Here is a 19,700-nt window from a genome sequence, read left to right on the forward strand (position 1 = left end):
GGTCCGCCTGTCTGTCTGTCTGGTCCCTCTCTCCGGTCTGTCTGTCTGTCTGTCTGTCTGTCTGTCTGTCTGTCTGTCTGTCTGTCTGTCTGTCTGTCTGTCTGTCTGTCTGGTCTCTCTCTCTGGTCCGTCTGTCTGTCTGTCTGGTCTCTCTCTCTGGTCCGCCTGTCTGTCTGTCTGGTCCCTCTCTCTGGTCTGTCTGTCTGTCTGTCTGTCTGGTCCCTCTCTCTGGTCCGTCTATCTGTCTGGTCCCCCTCTCTGGTCCGTCTGTCTGTCTGGTCCCCCTCTCTGGTCCGTCTGTCTGTCTGGTCCCTCTCTCTGGTCCGTCTGTCTGTCTGGTCCCTCTCTCTGGTCCGTCTGTCTGTCTGGTCCCCCTCTCTGGTCCGTCTGTCTGTCTGGTCCCTCTCTCTGGTCCGTCTGTCTGTCTGGTCCCTCTCTCTGGTCCGTCTGTCTGTCTGGTCCCTCTCTCTGGTCCGTCTGTCTGTCTGGTCCCCCTCTCTGGTCCGTCTGTCTGTCTGGTCCCTCTCTCTGGTCCGTCTGTCTGTCTGGTCCCTCTCTCTGGTCCGTCAGTCTGGTCCTCTGTTGGCTTTCTGACCTTGCTCCTGCACCAAGCCTAAAATACAGTGCAATAGGGACCATTTCTCTATCTACCTGTTTGTCCATTTGTAATTGCCTCTGTGTGTACACTACATTGGGCCCAATGTTCTGCCTGTCTGTCTGTTTCTTTACTTCCTACATCAGCAGCCCCGTAACTATGTATAGGCCCATCTCTCTGTCTGTACGTAGGTTTTTCCCACTCCGTCAAACCATTCCACATCTCCTGTTCCCATCTCACATCAAGCGTCTCTCCCGGAGGAGCCCTTCCAACAAATGATCCATTCTAGAAGCTGTTATCACACCCTCAGTGTTACTGCTGTAGAATATCTCACACCTATCAGCACGCTCCGTTAACATCATATACATTTCCTCCCCGCCTCCCTCCATCCCCACGTCTCATTGGTCTGTTGGCCCATCCTGCACTAGGCACTAAGCTCTCTCCACTCATCCTGGCTTCCCATGGGTCCCCTGGGCTCCCAGACGGCCCTATCCTGTCTAATTGAGTGGATCTCATGATCTTCAGAGGGTAGAGTAATCATTTTAAGGGCGTTCTGAGAGAGAGGGAGTTAGGAGAGGCAGATGGGTGGGTAGATGGGCTGAGTGGAGAGACGGATTAAGTCTCCAAATCATCTCTTCGAGTCTGAGAGGAGAGAAAGAGGAGAGGAAGGAAATTCTCCTCCTCCTCCTCCTCATCTTCTCACAGGATGTTGAGTGTACTTTGCTCGTCTGCTCTCCTGCTCTCTCTCTCCAACTATTTTGCTCGATCTCTTTCCCTCTGTCTCTCTCTGGTCTCTCTCTCTCTCTCTCCCTCTCTCTGTGTCCCTGTCTGTCTCATTAGAATGGCAGTAATATGCGTTTATCCGGCGCCATTACAACGCTCTGTTGTGTCCTGAGCTCAGAGACAATCCAGCCACAAAAATATATACTTCACTGCAGAAGAGTACCCTAACCACCCATATTAAAGACTCTCTGCAGCTCTCTGCTCCCCCACTCCCCACAGAGAGACACACACACACACACACACACACACACACACTGTTGTTGACTAACGGTTGGCTGGGAAACACACACAGGGGGGCGGCTCGACACTCGACGCAAGAAGAGGCAGAGAGTTAGTTCACAGCTGGCGTTAATTGCCGCGGCTTACCGTTGGCTTTCTAGTCCCAAATATGTTTTGTAGCGGTGCGTTTAAGTGAGCGAGCAGTAGCTGCTGTTTGATGCTGCCCCAGTTGGCGTGGTGCTACAGATCACGGGGCTGGTGTTTCTCTCTGAAGCTCTCTGCCTCTTTGTTGCAGGGTTGTTTTTCTCTGCCGCGCTCTCTCAGTGGCTCTCCCCTTCCTCCCTCCTTCCCTCCTCACGTGGCTCCTCCAGATGTGGTTAAAAATAGGCAAACAGAGGGAGGGATGGAGAGAGGGAGGAGGGGAGGAGAGGTGCGTTGTGTTTCCAAGTTCCCTTTTTTTAATGATGTTCCTGGAGTCTTGTTTAAAAAATATTTATTTTTTTATTTTTTGGTGCTTTCATGTGTGTGTCTCAGGAAATGTGCTTCAGTTTTACTGTTGATTTGATCTGATGTTTTACTTGAGTCACCTCCAACACACCTTCCTCACTTTCACTGCCCTGTACCTTACCATCCCCCCTTTTCTCCTTCTCCTCATTTCACCTATCACTCCATTTACACGTACATGTGAGTCATTTAGCAGACGCTCCTATCCAGAGCTCCTTACAGGACCAATCAGGGTTAAGTGCCTTGGTGAAGGGCAAATAGACAGGTTTTACACCTAGTCGGCTCCGGGTTTCGAACCAGTCACCTTTCCGGTTACTTGCCCAACGTTCTTAACCATCCTATTTATTGTCTACCTTTTTTAGGCCATACATCACAACTGTCTCTATTCTTATCATTGTATTTGTGTAATCCATCATTCATAACATGTTCATTCCTATTCCCGGTGTGTCTGTCTCAGTGGTGGGTTATTCTCTGTGTCTCTCTGTGTGGAACTTCCTGTGGTTGCTGTAATTCTCTTTGGTTTTAGGATTCTTGCTCTCTATGTAACTCAACCCCACGTGTCTCTCTCTCGCTCTGTTTGTTCCGCTTTCTCTTCTCTCCCTGAGTCTGCCTTTCTTCGTTTGTTCTTTTTTGCATTTCTGACTCAACACCCTGCTCTTTGCATATCTATATCGGGTCTCTAGCTATCTCTCACCATGCGTCACCTCCGCCTCTCGCTCTCTCTCTCTTTCCCTCTCTCTCTCTCTCGCTCGCACTCTCTCTCTCTCTCTGTCTCTCTCTTTCTCTCTCTCTCTCTCTTTTTCCCTCTCTCTCTCTCTCTCTCTCTCTGTCTCTCTCTTTCTCTCTCTCTCTCTCTCTCTCTCTCTCTCTCTCTGTCTCTCTCTTTCTCTCTCTCTCTCTCTCTTTTTCCCTCTCTCTCTCTCTCTCTCTCTCTGTCTCTCTCTCTCTCTCTCTCTCTCTCAATTCAATTCAAGGGGCTTTATTAGCATGGGAAACATATGTTTACATTGCCAAAGCAAGTGAAATAGATAATATACAAAAGTGAAATAAACAATAAAAATGAACAGTAAACATTACACTCACAGAAGTTCCAATAGAATAAAGACATTACAAATGTCATATAATGTCTATATACAGTGTTGTAATGATGTACAAATGGTTAAAGTACAAAAGGGAAAATAAATAAACATAAATATGGGTTGTATTTACAATGGTGTTTGTTCTTCACTGGTTGAATTTTCTTGTGGCAACAGGTCACACATCTTGCTGCTGTGGTATCTCACCCAGTAGATATGGGAGTTTATCAAAATCGGGTTTGTTTTCTAATTCTTTGTGGATCTGTTTAATCTGAGGGAATATGTGTCTCTACTGAGGGAAATATGTGTCTCTACTGAGGGAAATATGTGTCTCTACTGAGGGAAATATGTGTCTCTACTGAGGGAAATATGAGTCCTCTAATATGGTCATACATTTGGCAGGAGGTTAGGAAGTGCAGCTCAGTTTCCACCTCATTTTGTGGGCAGTGTGCACATAGCCTGTCTTCTCTTGAGAGCCAGGTCTGCCTACAGCGGCCTTTCTCAATAGCAAGGCTATGCTCACTGAGTCTGTACATAGTCAAAGCTTTCATTAAGTTTGGGTCAGTCACAGTGGTCAGGTATTCTGCCACTGTGTACTCTCTTTTTCGGGCCAAATAACATTCTAGTTTGCTCAGTTTTTATGTTAATTCTTTCCAATGTGTCAAGTAATTATTTTTTTGTTTTCTCATGATTTGGTTGGGTCTAATTGTGTTGCTGTCCTGGGGCTCTGTGGGGTGTGTTTGTGTTTGTGAACAGAGCCCCAGGACCAGCTTGCTTAGCGGACTCTTCTCCAGGTTCATCCTTCTGTAGGTGATGGCTTTGTTATGGAAGGTTTGGGAATCGCTTCCTTTTAGGTGGTTGTAGAATTTAACGTCTCTTTTCTGGATTTTGATAAATAGCGGGTATCGGCCTAATTCTGCTCTGCATGCATTATTTGGTGTTCTACATTTTACACATAGGATGTTTTTGCAGAATTCTGCATGCAGAGTCTCAATTTTGTGCTCTGTCCACCCTACCTGCACTCATCTGCTCTGTCCACCCTACCTGCACTCACCTGCTCTGTTTACCCTACCTGCACTCATCTGCTCTGTCCACCCTACCTGTACACACCTGCTCTGTCTACCCTACCTGTACTCACCTGCTCTGTCAACCCTACCTGCACTCACCTGCTCTGTCTACCCTACCTGCACTCACCCGCTCTGTCCTCCCTACCTGCACTCATCTGCTCTGTAACCCTACCTGCACTCACCTGCTCTGTCAACCCTACCTGCACTCACCTGCTCTGTCTACCCTACCTGCACTCACCTGCTCTGTCTACCCTACCTGCACTCACCTGCTCTGTCTACCCTACCTGCACTCACCTGCTCTGTCACCCTACCTGCACTCACCTGCTCTGTCCACCCTACCTGCACTCACCTGCTCTGTCCACCCTACCTGCACTCACCTGCTCTGTCCACCCTACCTGTACTCAACTGCTCTGTTTACCCTACCTGCACTCACCTGCTCTGTCCACCCTACCTGCACTCACCTGCTCTGTCCACCCTACCTGCACTCACCTGCTATGTTTACCCTACCTGCACTCACCTGCTCTGTCCTACCCTAACTGCACTCACCTGCTCTGTTTACCCTACCTGCACTCATCTGCTCTGTCCACCCTACCTGCACTCACCTGCTCTGTCTGCACTCACCTGCTCTGTCTACCCTACCTGCACTCACCCGCTCTGTCCACCCTACCTGCACTCACCTGCTCTGTCCACCCTACCTGCACTCACCTGCTCTGTCCACCCTACCTGCACTCACCTGCTCTGTCCAACCTACCTGCACTCACCTGCTCTGTCTACCCTACCTGCACTCACCTGCTCTGTCCACCCTACCTGCACTCACCTGTTCTGTCTACCCTACCTGCACTCACCTGCTCTGTCCACCCTACCTGCACTCACCTGCTCTGTCTACCCTACCTGCACTCACCTGCTCTGTTACCCTACCTGTACTCACCGGCTCTGCCCTCCCTACCTGTACTCACCTGCTCTGTCCACCCTACCTGTACTCACCTGCTCTGTCCACCCTACCTGTACTCAACTGCTCTGTCCACCCTACCTGTACTCACCTGCTCTGTCCAACCTACCTGTACTCACCTGCTCTGTCCAACCTACCTGTACTCACCTGCTCTGTCCTCCCTACCTGTACTCAACTGCTCTGTCCACCCTACCTGTACTCACCTGCTCTGTCCACCCTACCTGTACTCACCTGCTCTGTCCACCCTACCTGTACTCACCTGCTCTGTCTACCTTACCTGTACTCACCTGCTCTGTCCTCCCTACCTGTACTCACCTGCTCTGTCTACCCTACCTGTACTCACCTGCTCTGTCCACCCTACCTGTACTCACCTGCTCTGTCTACCCTGCCTGCACTCACCTGCTCTGTGTACCCTACCTGCACTCACCTGCTCTGTGTACCCTACCTGCACTCACCTGCTCTGTTTACCCTGCCTGCACTCACCTGCTCTATTTACCCTACCTGTACTCACCTGCTCTGTTTACCCTACCTGCACTCACCTGCTCTGTCTACCCTACCTGCACTCACCTGCTCTGTCCACCCTACCTGCACTCACCTGCTCTGTCCACCCTACCTGCACTCACCTGCTCTGTCCACCCTACCTGCACTCACCTGCTCTGTTTACCCTACCTGTACTCACCTGCCCCTTCTACCCTACCTGTACTCACCTGCTCTGTCTACCCTACCTGTTCTCACCTGCTCTGTCTACCCTACCTGTACTCACCTGCTCTGTCTACCCTACCTGCACTCACCTGCTCTGTCCACCCTACCTGCACTCACCTGCTCTGTTTACCCTACCTGTACTCACCTGCCCCTTCTACCCTACCTGTACTCACCTGCTCTGTCTACCCTACCTGTTCTCACCTGCTCTGTCTACCATACCTGTTCTCACCTGCTCTGTCTACCCTACCTGTACTCACCTGCTCTGTCTACCCTACCTGCACTCACCTGCTCTGTCCACCCTACCTGCACTTACCTGCTCTGTCCACCCTACCTGTACTCACCTGCTCTGTCTACCCTACCTGCACTCACCTGCTCTGTCGACCCTACCTGCACTCACCTGCTCTGTTTACCCTACCTGCACTCAACTGCTCTGTCTACCATACCTGTAGTCACCTGCTCTGTCCATCCTACCTGCACTCACCTGCTCTGTCCACCCTACCTGCACTCACCTGCTCTGTTTACCCTACCCGCACTCACCTGCTCTGTCAACCCTACCTGCACTCACCTGCTCTGTCTACCCTACCTGTACTCACCTGCTCTGTCCACCCTACCTGTACTCACCTGCTCTGTCCTCCCTACCTGTACTCACCTGCTATGTCCTCCCTACCTGTACTCACCTGCTCTGTCCAGGTGAGTGCAGGCAGGGTAGACAGAGCAGGTGAGTGCAGGGAGGGTAGACAGAGCAGGTCTACTCTACCTGTACTCACCTGCTCTGTCTACTCTACCTGTACTCACCTGCTCTGTTTACCCTACCTGTACTCACCTGCTCTGTTACCCTACCTGTACTCACCTGCTCTGTTTACCCTACCTGTACTCACCTGCTCTGTCTACTCTACCTGTACTCACCTGCTCTGTCTACTCTACCTGTACTCACCTGCTCTGTTTACCCTACCTGTACTCACCTGCTCTGTTACCCTACCTGTACTCACCTGCTCTGTTTACCCTACCTGTACTCACCTGCTCTGTTTACCCTACCTGTACTAACCTGCTCTGTTTACCCTACCTGTACTCACAAACAGGCTTGGCTCTAGATGCCACCTATCTAAACACACTTCACATTGTTTGGGAGATCAGACATAAAATCACTATGATCCAAGGGCTCATATTCACAAGTTGCTTTCATTTCAGTTAATCTCATTTGTAAACATTTCAACTGTATTAAATGATTCGTTTTTTTCATTTCCCCATAAAATGAACACCCATCAAAATAAAGTTCTCTGTCTCTCCTTCTTGTGCTGTAAGTGTCGTGACGGGGCGTTAAATCCCAGACAAGGCTTTAGCGTTCTTACATACTCAACAGAAAGACCATTCCGGCCATTACCGGGGTGTGTTTGACAGGTCATATCAAACGTTTCCGCAGTCGTAAGGTTAACGGGGAAAAAACAACAGGCACAAGCGAGAGTATGATAGAATCGCAGTAAAATGAAAGCAGTCAATCCAGCGAGATTTAAGTGACAAGTGGATTTTGCACCCCTCAAACACAGGAACTAGATGGTTGAAAAAGACAGATCCTCAGGTGGGCGGGCATGCACGTTGCTATTCTATGCAACCACGCGATATCAACATGTCCCCTCTCTCTCTGTCTGTCCGTGTCTTTCTCTCTCTTGTCATTCTGTAACCCCTACCCCTTCCCTCCTTTTCCACTTTTAGGGCAAATCTAAAATAACAACCTTTTCCCCTTAAGATAGTGCATAATATGGAGAATAGAGTGTCGTTTGAGACTTATTTATGCTCTCACTGATTGACCTCTTCACCCTTGACCTTTGCCTGTTGACCTGTGTGTGCCCGCCATGCAGGAATGCCCTCTGAACCCCAAGGCGGTGAGCCTCGGGGAGCTGTATGGAGAATACGACCTGTCCACCAACGAGTGGACCGACGGGGTGCTCTCCTCCCTCATGAGAGGGGCTTGCGCAGGTACTAGACATTATACAGATAGCAGACCTGGGTTCAAAAATCATTTCAAATACTTTAGCTGTGCTTGATTGATCTTGCCTGGCACAGTGGAACCAATAGTAAAGTCCCAGGAGTGCGAGCCCCGCCCATTTGGCACCCTTGGCAGGTTAAAGCAAACGCTCAAAGTATTTGAAAGGATTCGAATAGTGTTTGAACCCCGATATTGGATTTCTATTAGAGTAGACCAGAGACTGTCCTCAATGTCACTGACTGTCCACTAGACTTCCACTCACATGTTGTTGTCCCAGGTCTGAATCAGTTCCTGATTAGAGGGGAAGGATGAAAGCCAACAGTGATCCGAATTGAATAGCCCTGGCGCAGTAGGCTTTAGTTGGGGAGAGCAGTAATACCATCGAAGTATAGAACGACACCAACGTATGTGGGAGATTGAGAGCCCAGGGCACTTTTAACATCTAGAGCAGGGATGGGCAGCTGGCGACCCGAAGGGCGAATGACCCCCCTTTTGTACCATTTCCCCCCCCCCAAAAAAAGTATTATTGAGAGTTACAATAATAGAATACACAAGGTGCCATTTAAAAACGTGGTTGTGCATCAGCAGTCACTCAATTAGCCCATGTCAGCTATTTTTTTTTACATTGGTAAGTTAGTCTAGCGTCCAGCTATCTAAACTTGTAGTAAGCATGGTTGAATTACTGACCAGTTATAGTATAAAACATTTCAAACATTTCTCTCCACCCTATGGAAAAATGTGTAGAATTGCAGGACATTAGCTGTAAAACAGCTCATTTTCCTCTCTGTGCCATAGCAAAATGAGTAGAATGTCATGGAATTAGTTCTAAAATTGCTAAATCTTCTCTCCGGCCCATGGCAGAATGTGTAGAATTATAGCAAACTTACTTTAAAACTGCTAATTTCTCTCTGTGTCCATGGCAAAATAGCAGGAAATGAGCTTTAAAATGCTTAGTTTTCCTCAGAGGGTGGGGGGTGGGGGGGATAGATATGAGTATGCAGACCCACGAGCCACTGCGGCCCTTCGTGATGAGTTCAGTTTTTTTGTAGCCCCCACCCCCATCAAAGTTTCCCATCCCTGATCGAGAGAGAGAGAGAGATGTCATGTGGCCTGAAATTGGAAGTGAGGTATGTGTGCTGCATCACTCCCTAGTCCTTGGTTCCTCTGGCAATCTAAGTCTTGAGAGAGCGAGACCATGGCATAGAAAACAACCTGCAACAAAGAGGTAGAGAGAGAGAAACGCTTTTCTCATACAGCTGCATCCTGCCCATCAGAATCACCCCGGCAACCCGCCACTCTGGACTCCTGCCTTCTCTCTCTCTTCGCTCTCTTTATCCCTCCATGTCGCCAGCCATTACAGAGAGCTGTTACCTTCTCCTCCTTCCATTCTCAGCGCCTCTCCTCCTTTTGGTCGCTCCTATCTCCTCCTCTCCTCTCTTCTCCTACCCCCCTCATCTCCCCCTCCTCTCCTCCCTCTCCTCCCTTTCCTCTCTTCAACCCTCCTGTGCTTGCCGTCCTCTCCTCTCCTCTCCTCTCCTCTCCTCTCCTCTCCTCTCCTCCCTCCCTCCCTCCCTCCCTCCCTCCCCCTCCTCTCTTCTCCCTCTCCAATCCTGTAGCAACACAGCAGAAGACAGACACTACTGTTTCATCTGCTGCCTCCCTCTTCTCTCCCCCACTCCCTCGCTCTCCCCCTCTCTCTCTCTCTACCTCTCCAGCTCTGTAGTCCCTCTGCTCCACAGTACATGTGCTGCTCACTGGAGATACAGGAGGGAGTAGGCACTCAAGGCCAAACTCCAGGCCTCGTTCAACACACACACACACCGCTGGCACTAGCCTCTGTCCCAGTAGAACACACACTCACAAGCATGTACAAACAAGTGCCGTACACACAAACACACACACACACACACACATGTTCGCACACACACTCACACCAGGAATCCACTAAGAGGGAAAGTGTTTGTTCATTTGCCCTATTTTGGTATTTCTTCATTAATCACACAAACGAGTCCACCATTCTTTTATATAGTTCACCATGGCACACCCACCATTTTGTCACCAAGCGTTTCAATAGGATTAAATGTCACACTGTGTTCTTTCTGTGTTCGCCAAACCCAGTTCTCTTCCCCTGTGGGTCCAGCCCACACTCACTCTGTCCTACTATGTGTACTGGAGGGGGTGTAACTGGTCCCTGTCCCTGCTGATTCTCGCCTTCTCTCTACTCTCTCTCTCTCTCTCTCTCTACTCTCTACTCTCTCTACTCTCTCTCTCTCTCTCTCTCTCTCTCCCTTCTGTCTCTCTCTCTCCCTTCTCTCTCTCTCCCTTCTCTCTCTCTCTCCCTTCTCTCTCTCTCCCTTCTCTCTCCCCCTTCTCTCTCTCCCTTCTCTCTCTCTCTCTCTCCCCCTTCTCTTTCTCTCTCTTCTCTCCTTCCTCTCTCTCTCTGCACACTGATGCAGAGAGACGGTGTGAGTCTCCACTCTGAGCGGCTGTTAAGCTGTGTAGCTCGTCACAGGACCACACACTCATACGGTACGTCAGTGCCTATACTCATATAGACTGATTCCATCTATTCTTCTGAATGACCTCAAATGGAGGCTAACCTTGTCCCTCCACTCTCTACCTTTATGGATCTCTCTGGTTCCCCCTTTTCCTTCCCATTGAACATTTTGTGCCCCTATATATCCACCATTCATTTCAGTGTCTGTTCCCCATCTCTTCCACCCATTGCCTCTTTGTCTTTCCATGCTCCCGTACCTTCTTCCTGGGTGCCCTTCGTTGTGGAAGTGTTCCATACTGTATATCCTGGGCTCCCAGTCTTTAGCCAACCCTGGTTGCCCCCTCCTCTCCCTCCTCCCCAACAGGAGTTCCCCATCAGTCCCAAGTCTCTGTCTCAGGGAGAGCTGTATGGTTGCTATGTCCTGGGCTACAGCGAGTGGAAGGACGGAGTGCTCTCTGCTGCCATGTGAGAGGCCTGCGCAGGTTGTGATGCTGCGCCGTGTGCTCGACCAATCCAACTTTGCCTCCCGCCTTCTTTTCTTTTCACCTTCTGTCCTTCCATCCCTGACATCTTTTTTTCCAGGGCGTGCCCATATCATCATCCTGGGTTATATTGCCACATCCTTGTCTTTAGATCTTAGTGTGGAATATTATTTTTCTCTTCTATCTTTTTTTTTTATTTTTTTTATTTTTTTAAATTAAAATATATATATATTTTTTTACCCCTTTTTCTCCCCAATTTCGTTGTATCCAATTGGTAGTTACAGTCTTGTCTCATCGCTGCAACTCCCATACGGACTCGGGAGAGGTGAAGGTTGAGAGCCATGCGTCCTCCGAAACACAACCCAACCAAGCCGCACTGCTTCTTGACACAATGCCCACTTAACCCGGAAGCACCAATGTGCCAGAGGAAACACCATACATCTGGCGACCGTGTCAGCGTGCACTGCGCTCGGCCCGCCACAGGAGTCGCTAGTGCGCGATGGGACAAGGACATCCCTGCCGGCCAAACCCTCCCCTAACCCGGACGACGCTGGGCCAATTGTCCGCCGCCCCATGGGTCTCCGCGACAGAGCCTGGACTCAAACCTGGATCTCTAGTGGCACAGCTAGCACTGCAGCGCCTTAGACTACTGCGCCACTCGGGAGGCTCTGGGTCTGTGTAATCTGAGGGAAATATGTGTCTCTAATATGGCCATATATTTGGCAGGAGGTTAGGATGTGCAGTTCAGTTCTCTCCATCCCATCTGCTGTTTGTTTATGTTCTCTCCCTCCTCTTTTTTGTCCCTCCCTCCCTTTATGAAGTGGAGAATCAGCCCAGAAGGCATGTGGCAGTTTGCTCTGCGGGTGTGTGTGTGTGTGTGTGTGTGTGTGTGTGTGTGTGTGTGTGTGTGTGTGTGTGTGTGTGTGTGTGTGTGTGTGTGTGTGTGTGTGTGTGTGTGTGTGTGTGTGTGTGTGTGTGTGTGTGTGTGTGTGTGTGTGTGTGACAGGTTTGATGATGGCGGTGTGTGGTTAACCACTGGACAGCCAGTGGGGCTGCTGTGTGTCTCTGTCTCCCATATCAAGAGTGTTGAACCTGATGATTGTGTACTGTGGTTTGGTGAATGAGTTGCATATGGCAGAGTAGATAAAGGGGCTGCGTTTCAAACTCGAAAGTAGACAGCCCTAAACCCTCAGCCCTTGAATGACGTTTTACATCGTCACATCCGAGTGAACCTTAAATGTCCCTTGCCCACGCGAGGGAGAGTGATGATCAGAGAGGCAACGTCCTTGGTGGAAATCTAGAAGTTGAGCTTAAAAACAACCAACCTAATGCTATTAATGTACCTAGCCAGCTAACGTAGCTATCTAGCATTCCTGTCAGGTAGCTAGCTACAGTAATCTATAGCTGGTTAGCTAGTTTTCTGGTTTAGTCATTTATTCCAATACATTTCAGAATTCCCCAAAATATTTTTAGGAATCGAGTTACGTTTTATAAGCTCCTCATTATGAGATTAAGCCATTTTGCAAACGTTGTCTATATATATATATTTTTCTTAGAAAGCAAGCTTCATAATTTTGTCTGACATGCTGAAAATGCAGCCGTGTTGATTGAATTTCACACTTCGCAGCCACCAGAGTTTGACATGTGACTACAGTTTGCATTGAATTGTGGGTCATATCAACCCCACAAGTGATCAAAGATCTTCACTCACTCCCTCGAGCTAAATTGAGAGCCGAGGGGGGCAACGTTTCTGAATTGGACCTCCACTTAAGATGGCAATCAAACTGCATCCGGTTTCGACGGGGATTTCCCCTAGGGAAGTGACTAGGGCGAGGGGGTACAAATATCATGTTTGGACTGCGACCAGAGTCTATGAGATTGATGATGACACAGTTTGTGTTGTGATTTGCGTGTGTGTGTATGTGTACGTATGTGCATGCGTGTGTCTGCCCCACTCTTAACCTTGTCCCCCTCCCCCTTTCCCACTACCCCTGGGCCCAGATGAGAAGCCTGATGAAAAGTGGATCGTTTTTGACGGCCCGGTGGACACACTGTGGATCGAGAGCATGAACTCTGTCATGGACGACAACAAGGTTCTCACTCTCATCAACGGAGAGAGAATCTCCATGCCAGAACAGGTGACATGCAAGCGCGCACACACACACACACACACACACAAACACACACAAATGTCTGCATTCAAAATGATATACTAGAAATAGTACAGTAACTACCATCTATAAGTTCTTATCTACAGTATATAGGATCACAATGTAGGGCCGTTACAGTATAATCTTATTTTGTATTGTGTGTGTAGGTGTCTCTGTTGTTTGAGTGTGAGGACCTGTCCCAGGCTTCCCCAGCCACGGTGTCTCGCTGTGGGATGGTCTACAACGACTTCTCAGACCTGGGCTGGAAGCCCTACGTCCAGTCCTGGATGGACAAACGACAGAAGGTAACAGGCTGGCTACACCACAGCTTTACCTGCTGTATGAAGGTGCTCTGATTATTAACCCTTTCTTTTCTCTTTCCTCTCTCCTCTCTCTCTCTTCTTTGCCCCGTCGATCTCCCCCCTCATCTCTCCCTCTCCCTCCCTCCTTTCCTTCTGTCTCTTCTCTCCTTCCCTCTCTCCCCTTTTTGCCTTTTTGCTCGCACCCCACTCTCTCCCCCGTCCCCCTCCCCTCTCTCTCTCTCTCCCTCCCTCCGTCTCCCTGCAGGTTGAAGTGGACTACCTGAAGCGGTTGTTTGATAAGTACACAGAGAAGACCATAGCGTTCAAGAGGCGCAGCTGTAAGGAGCTGGTGGCCATCACCGAGCTCAATGGAGTCTCCTCCCTCTGCCGCCTCTACGACTCACTGGCCACACCCGACAATGGGGTATGTACCATGGCAACCAACAGAAACCGTCTGGCAACACTAACCTTAAGTTGACATGTGTTACTAACTGTTTATCTCAATGCCTCATTGAAGCACTGTACATTCAAAAAAATGCTGGGTTAAAAACAACCCAATTTGGGTTATTTATTAACCCAGCGCTGGGTAAGTATTGGACAGAACACACCCTCGGATATTTTGACTCGACCGAGGCAACCGGGGAGGTCTCAGCTGGCTCATCAGGCTCTCACGCCTCAGCTGGTCATCAGGTTTCTGCGCCTGAGGCGACCGGTCCGCTCCGGATCCCCGGGATCGTCCCTTTGATTGGTGTCCTGCGGCTGGAGCCGAACGCGCCGGGGAGGGGGTACCGTCACGTATGCTCTCTCTCCGGCGCTGTAGGTCACCATGCTCCCACGTCTCAGCCAGATTAACAGGTTTCCCATGCCTCAGCAGAGGTGACCGGTCCGCTCCTGATCCCCAGGATCGTCATTTTGGTCGACGTCCTGCGACTGGAGCCGCGTGTCGGGGAGGGGGTACTGTCACGTGTGCTCCCTGTCCGGCCTCTAGGTCACCAGGCTGCTCGTTATGGCGCACACCTGTCACCATCGTTACGAGCACCTGCGCGTCATCAGACTCACCTGGACTCCATCACCTCCTTGACTACCTGCCCTATACAGTTGAAGTGGGAAGTTTACATACACTTAGGTTGGAGTCATTGCGCATGACACAAGTCATTTTTCCAAAAATTGTTTACAGACAGATTATTTCACTTATCATTCACTGTATCACAATTCCAGTGGATCAGAAGTTTACATACACTAAGTTGACTGTGCCTTTAAACAGCTTGGAAAATTCCAGAAAATGATGTCATGGCTTTAGTAGCTTCTGATAGGCTAATTGACATAATTTGAGTCAATTGGTGGTGTACCTGTGGATGTATTTCAAGGCCTACCTTCAAACTCAGTGCCTCTTTGCTTGACATCATGAAAATCAAAAGAAATCTGCCAAAACCTCCAAGTCTACAAAAAAATTGTAGACCTCCAGAAGTCTGTTTCATCCTTGGGAGCAATTTCCAAACGCCTGAAGGTACCACGTTCATCTGTACAAACAATAGTACATAAGTATGAACACTATGGTACCACGCAGCCGTCATGCCGCTCAGGAAGGAGACGCGTTCTGTCTCCTAGAGATGAACGTACTTTGGTGCGAAAAGTGCAAATCAATCCCAGAACACCAGCAAAAAGGACCTTGTGAAGATGCTGGAGGAAACAGATACTAAAGTATCTATAGCCACAGTAAAATGAGTCCTATATCGACATAACTTGAAAGGCTGCTCAACAAGGAAGAAGCCACTGCTCCAAAACCGCCATAAAAAAGCCAGACTACGGTTTGCAACTGAACATGGAGACAAAGATCGTACTTTTTGGAGAAATGTCCTCTAGTCTGATGAAACAAAAATAGAACTGTTTGGCCATAATGACCATCGTTATGTTTGGAGGAAAAAGGGGGAGGCTTGCAAGCCGAAGAACACCATCCCAACTGTCAAGCACGGGGGTGGCAGCATCATGTTGTGGGGGTACTTTGCTGCAGGAGGGACTGGTGCACTTCACAAAATAGATTGCATCATGAGGCAGGACAATTATGTGGATATAGTGAAGCAACATCTCAAGACATCAGTCAGGAAGTTAAAGCTTGGTCGCAAATGGGTCTTCCAAATGGACAATGACCCCAAGAATACTTCCAAAGTTGTGGCAAAATGGCCTAAGAACAACAAAGTCAAGGTATTGGAGTGGCCATCACAAAGCCCTGACCTCAATCCTATAGAAAATTTGTGGGCATAATTGAAAAAGCGTGTGTGAGCAAGGAGGCCTAGAAACCTGACTCAGTCACACCATCTCTGTCAGGAGGAATGGGCCAAAATTCACCCAACTTATTGTGGGAAGCTTGTGGAAGGCTACCCGAAATGTTTGACCCAAGTTAAACAATTTAAAGGCAATGCTACCAAATACTAATTGAGTGTATGTAAACTTCTGACCCACTGGGAATGTGATGAAAGAAATAAAAGCTGAAATAAATTATTCTCTCTACTATTATTCGGACATTTCACATTCTTAAAATAAAGTGGTGATCCTAACTGACCTAAGACAAGGAATTTTTACTAGGATTAAATGTCAGGAATTGTGAAAAACTGAGTTTAAATGTATTTGGCTAAGGTGTATGTAAACTTCCGACTTCAACTGTATATGTCACTCCCTTTGGTTCCTCCCCAGGCGTCATTGTTTCTGTTTCAGTTTCATGTCTGTGTGCTGTTCGAGTTTCTTGTTTTGTATTATGTTCCGTTTATTTATTAAAACACTCACTCCCTCAACTTGCTTCCAGACTCTCAGCGCACATCGTTACACAAACCATCTCAATTGGGTTGCCAGGTCATCTGATGCAGCACTCCATCACTCTCCTTCTTGGTCAAATAGCCCTTACACAGCCTGGAGGTTTGTTGGGTCATTGTCCTGTTGAAAAACAAATGATAGTCTCACTAAGCGCAAACAGATGGGATGGCGTATCGCTGCAGAATGCTGTGGTAGCCATGCTGGTTAAGTGTGCCTTGAATTCTAAATAAATCACTGACAGTGTCACCAGCAAAGCACCATCACACCTCCTCCTCCATGCTTCACGGTGGGAACCACACATGCAGAGATCCGTTCACTTCCTCTGCGTCTCACAAAGACACGGCGGTTGAAACCAAAAATCTCACATTTGGACTCATCAGACCAAAGGCCAGATTTTCACCCGTCTAATGTCCATTGCTCATGTTTTTTGGGCCAAGCAAGTCTCTTCTTATTATTGGTGTCCTTTAGTGGTGGTTTCTTTGCAGCAATTTGACCATGAAGACCTGATTCACACAGTCTCCTCTGAACCGTTGATGTTGAGATGTGTCTGATACTTGAACTGTGTGAAGCATTTATTGGGCTGCAATCTGAGGTGCAGTTATTATGTTATTTGTACATTTTTTTTTGCCCCTTTTTCTCCCCAATTTCATGGTATCGAATTGGTAGTTACAGTCTTGTCCCATCGCTGCAACTCCCGTACGGACTCGGGAGAGGCGAAGGTCGAGAGCCGTGCGTCCTCCGAAACACGACCCAGGCAAGCCGCACTGCTTCTTGACACAATGCCCACTTAACCCGGAAGCCAAATAGGTGCCAGTACTCAATTTGGGTTGCCCGTACTGTTTATACACTGCTCAAAAAAAATAAAGGGAACACTTAAACAACACATCCTAGATCTGAATGAAAGAAATAATCTTATTAAACACTTTTTTCTTTACATAGTTAAATGTGCTGACAACAAAATCACACAAAAATAATCAATGGAAATCCAATTTATCAACCCATGGAGGTCTGGATTTGGAGTCACACTCAAAATTAAAGTGGAAAACCACACTACAGGCTGATCCAACTTTGATGTAATGTCCTTAAAACAAGTCAAAATGAGGCTCAGTAGTGTGTGTGGCCTCCACGTGCCTGTATGACCTCCCTACAACGCCTGGGCATGCTCCTGATGAGGTGGCGGATGGTCTCCTGAGGGATCTCCTCCCAGACCTGGACTAAAGCATCCGCCATCTCCTGGACAGTCTGTGGTGCAACATGGCGTTGGTGGATGGAGCGAGACATGATGTCCCAGATGTGCTCAATTGGATTCAGGTCTGGGGAATGGGCGGGCCAGTCCATAGCATCAATGCCTTCCTCTTGCAGGAACTGCTGACACACTCCAGCCACATGAGGTCTAGCATTGTCTTGCATTAGGAGGAACCCAGGGCCAACTGCACCAGCATATGGTCTCACAAGGGGTTTGAGGATCTCATCTCGGTACCTAATGGCAGTCAGGCTACCTCTGGCGAGCACATGGAGGGCTGTGCGGCCCCCCAAAGAAATGCCACCCCACACCATGACTGACCCACCGCCAACCGGTCATGCTGGAGGATGTTGCAGGCAGCAGAATGTTCTCCACGGCGTCTCCAGACTCTGTCACGTCTGTCACATGTGCTCAGTGTGAACCTGCTTTCATCTGTGAAGTGCACAGGATGCCAGTGGCGAATTTGCCAATCTTGGTGTTCTCTGGCAAATGCCAAACGTCCTGCACGGTGTTGGGCTGTAAGCACAACCCCCACCTGTGGACGTCGGGCCCTCATACCACCCTCATGGAGTCTGTTTCTGACCGTTTGAGCAGACACATGCACATTTGTGGCCTGCTGGAGGTCATTTTGCAGGGCTCTGGCAGTGCTCCTCCTGCTCCTCCTTGCACAAAGGCGGAGGTAGCGGTCCTGCTGCTGGGTTGTTGCCCTCCTACGGCCTCCTCCACGTCTCCTGATGTACTGGCCTGTCTCCTGGTAGCGCCTCCATGCTCTGGACACTACGCTGACAGACACAGCAAACCTTCTTGCCACAGCTCGCATTGATGTGCCATCCTGGATGAGATGCACTACCTGAGCCACTTGTGTGGGTTGTAGACTCAGTCTCGTGCTACCACTAGAGTGAAAGCACCGCCAGCATTCAAAAGTGACCAAAACATCAGCCAGGAAGCATAGGAACTGAGAAGTGGTCTGTGGTCACCCCCTGCAGAACCACTCCTTTATTGGGGGTGTCTTGCTTATTGCCTATAATTTCCACCTGTTGTCTATTCCATTTTCACAACAGCATGTGAAATTTATTGTCAATCAGTGTTGCGTCTTAACTGGACAGTTTGATTTCACAGAAGTGTGATTGACTTGGAGTTACATTGTGTTGTTTAAGTGTTCCCTTTATTTTTTTGAGCAGTATATTTAGCTGCAGGAGCTCCACAGTACTTTTGAGCTAATATTCTATAAGAGGAGCTCAAGCAGTAGAACATTTGAGGTGCCTGTACTCAGCTCCGGAGAGCTCCTGCCCAAGTCAAGCACTGCCACTAGGTCATATCTCAATAACCCAGCATCAATAACCCAGCACCCAGCATCAATAACCCAGCACCCAGCATCAATGACATAGCACCCAGCATCAATAACCCAGCACCCAGCATCAATAACCCAGCAGTTTTTAAAGAAAACAACACAACTACGTGAGTGACCCAACACCTTCAAACCAGGAGTTGGGTCAACCAAACAAACCAACATTGTATTCCTTGCTGGTTCAATAAAGACTCTCTCTCTTTCTCTGTCTATTCCCCTCCCTGTCTCTCTCTCTCTCCCTCCCTGTCTCTCTCTCTCTGTCTATTCCCCTCCCTGTCTCTCTCTCCTTCCCTGTGTCTCTCTCCTTCCCTGTCTCTCCACCCAGGTGAACCCCTCTGACTCTGACCACTACGGTCGTATGGTTGAGTTGTGGTTCATCTTCAGTCTCATCTGGTCCATCTGTGCCTCGGTCGACGAGGGCGGTCGTAAGACGATCGACAACTTCCTCAGAGAGATGGAGGGTACCTTCCCCAATAAGGTGGGGGCATGAAGACACACACATGCACGAGTGCTCACACACACACACACACACACACACACACACACACACACACACACACACACACACACACACACACACAGTACCGTTACACTGTCACAATGAAAAATAATCTTCATTTTATTAACATATCTTTCTAACATATTTCTCTCAATCATTTATGTTTTTGTAGTACAGTATTTTATGCACATATATCAAACACATTTTTGAAATCCCTTTCTAGGTTTATATTACCATGCAGTATATTGGCTGTATTTATGCACAGACGTTGAACTGTGTCACTGATGTCTTGTTTTTCCATTTGTCCCTTCCAGGACACCATCTATGAGTACTATGTAGACACTAAGAACAAGACCTGGGCCTCCTTTGAGGACAAGCTGCTCAAGGGCTGGCGCTACGCCGCCAAGTGAGTATGTGTGTCTGTCCGTGTGCGTGTCCCTGTCTGTGTGTGTGTGTATGTGTCTGTGTGTGGCCCTGTGTACCTGAGAGCGG

At 48.7% G+C, this 19,700-nt stretch overlaps 1 protein-coding gene across 1 annotated transcript in view; it reads left to right on the forward strand.

Annotated features, from left to right (window-relative positions):
• dnah2 (dynein, axonemal, heavy chain 2) overlaps nt 1–19,700 on the forward strand; it is a 207,176-nt gene that overhangs the window by 123,922 nt on the left and 63,554 nt on the right. The window contains exons 43-48 of the mRNA XM_014206991.3: nt 7,752–7,869; nt 12,860–12,996; nt 13,176–13,313; nt 13,576–13,734; nt 19,035–19,187; nt 19,523–19,614. Of these exons, the coding sequence (XP_014062466.3) occupies nt 7,752–7,869; nt 12,860–12,996; nt 13,176–13,313; nt 13,576–13,734; nt 19,035–19,187; nt 19,523–19,614 (797 nt within the window). The remainder of the gene's footprint in view (nt 1–7,751; nt 7,870–12,859; nt 12,997–13,175; nt 13,314–13,575; nt 13,735–19,034; nt 19,188–19,522; nt 19,615–19,700) is intronic.

Source organism: Salmo salar, chromosome 07, assembly GCF_965601325.2.
Source record: "Salmo salar chromosome 07, fSalSal1, whole genome shotgun sequence".
Classification (NCBI taxonomy): Eukaryota; Metazoa; Chordata; class Actinopteri; order Salmoniformes; family Salmonidae; genus Salmo; species Salmo salar.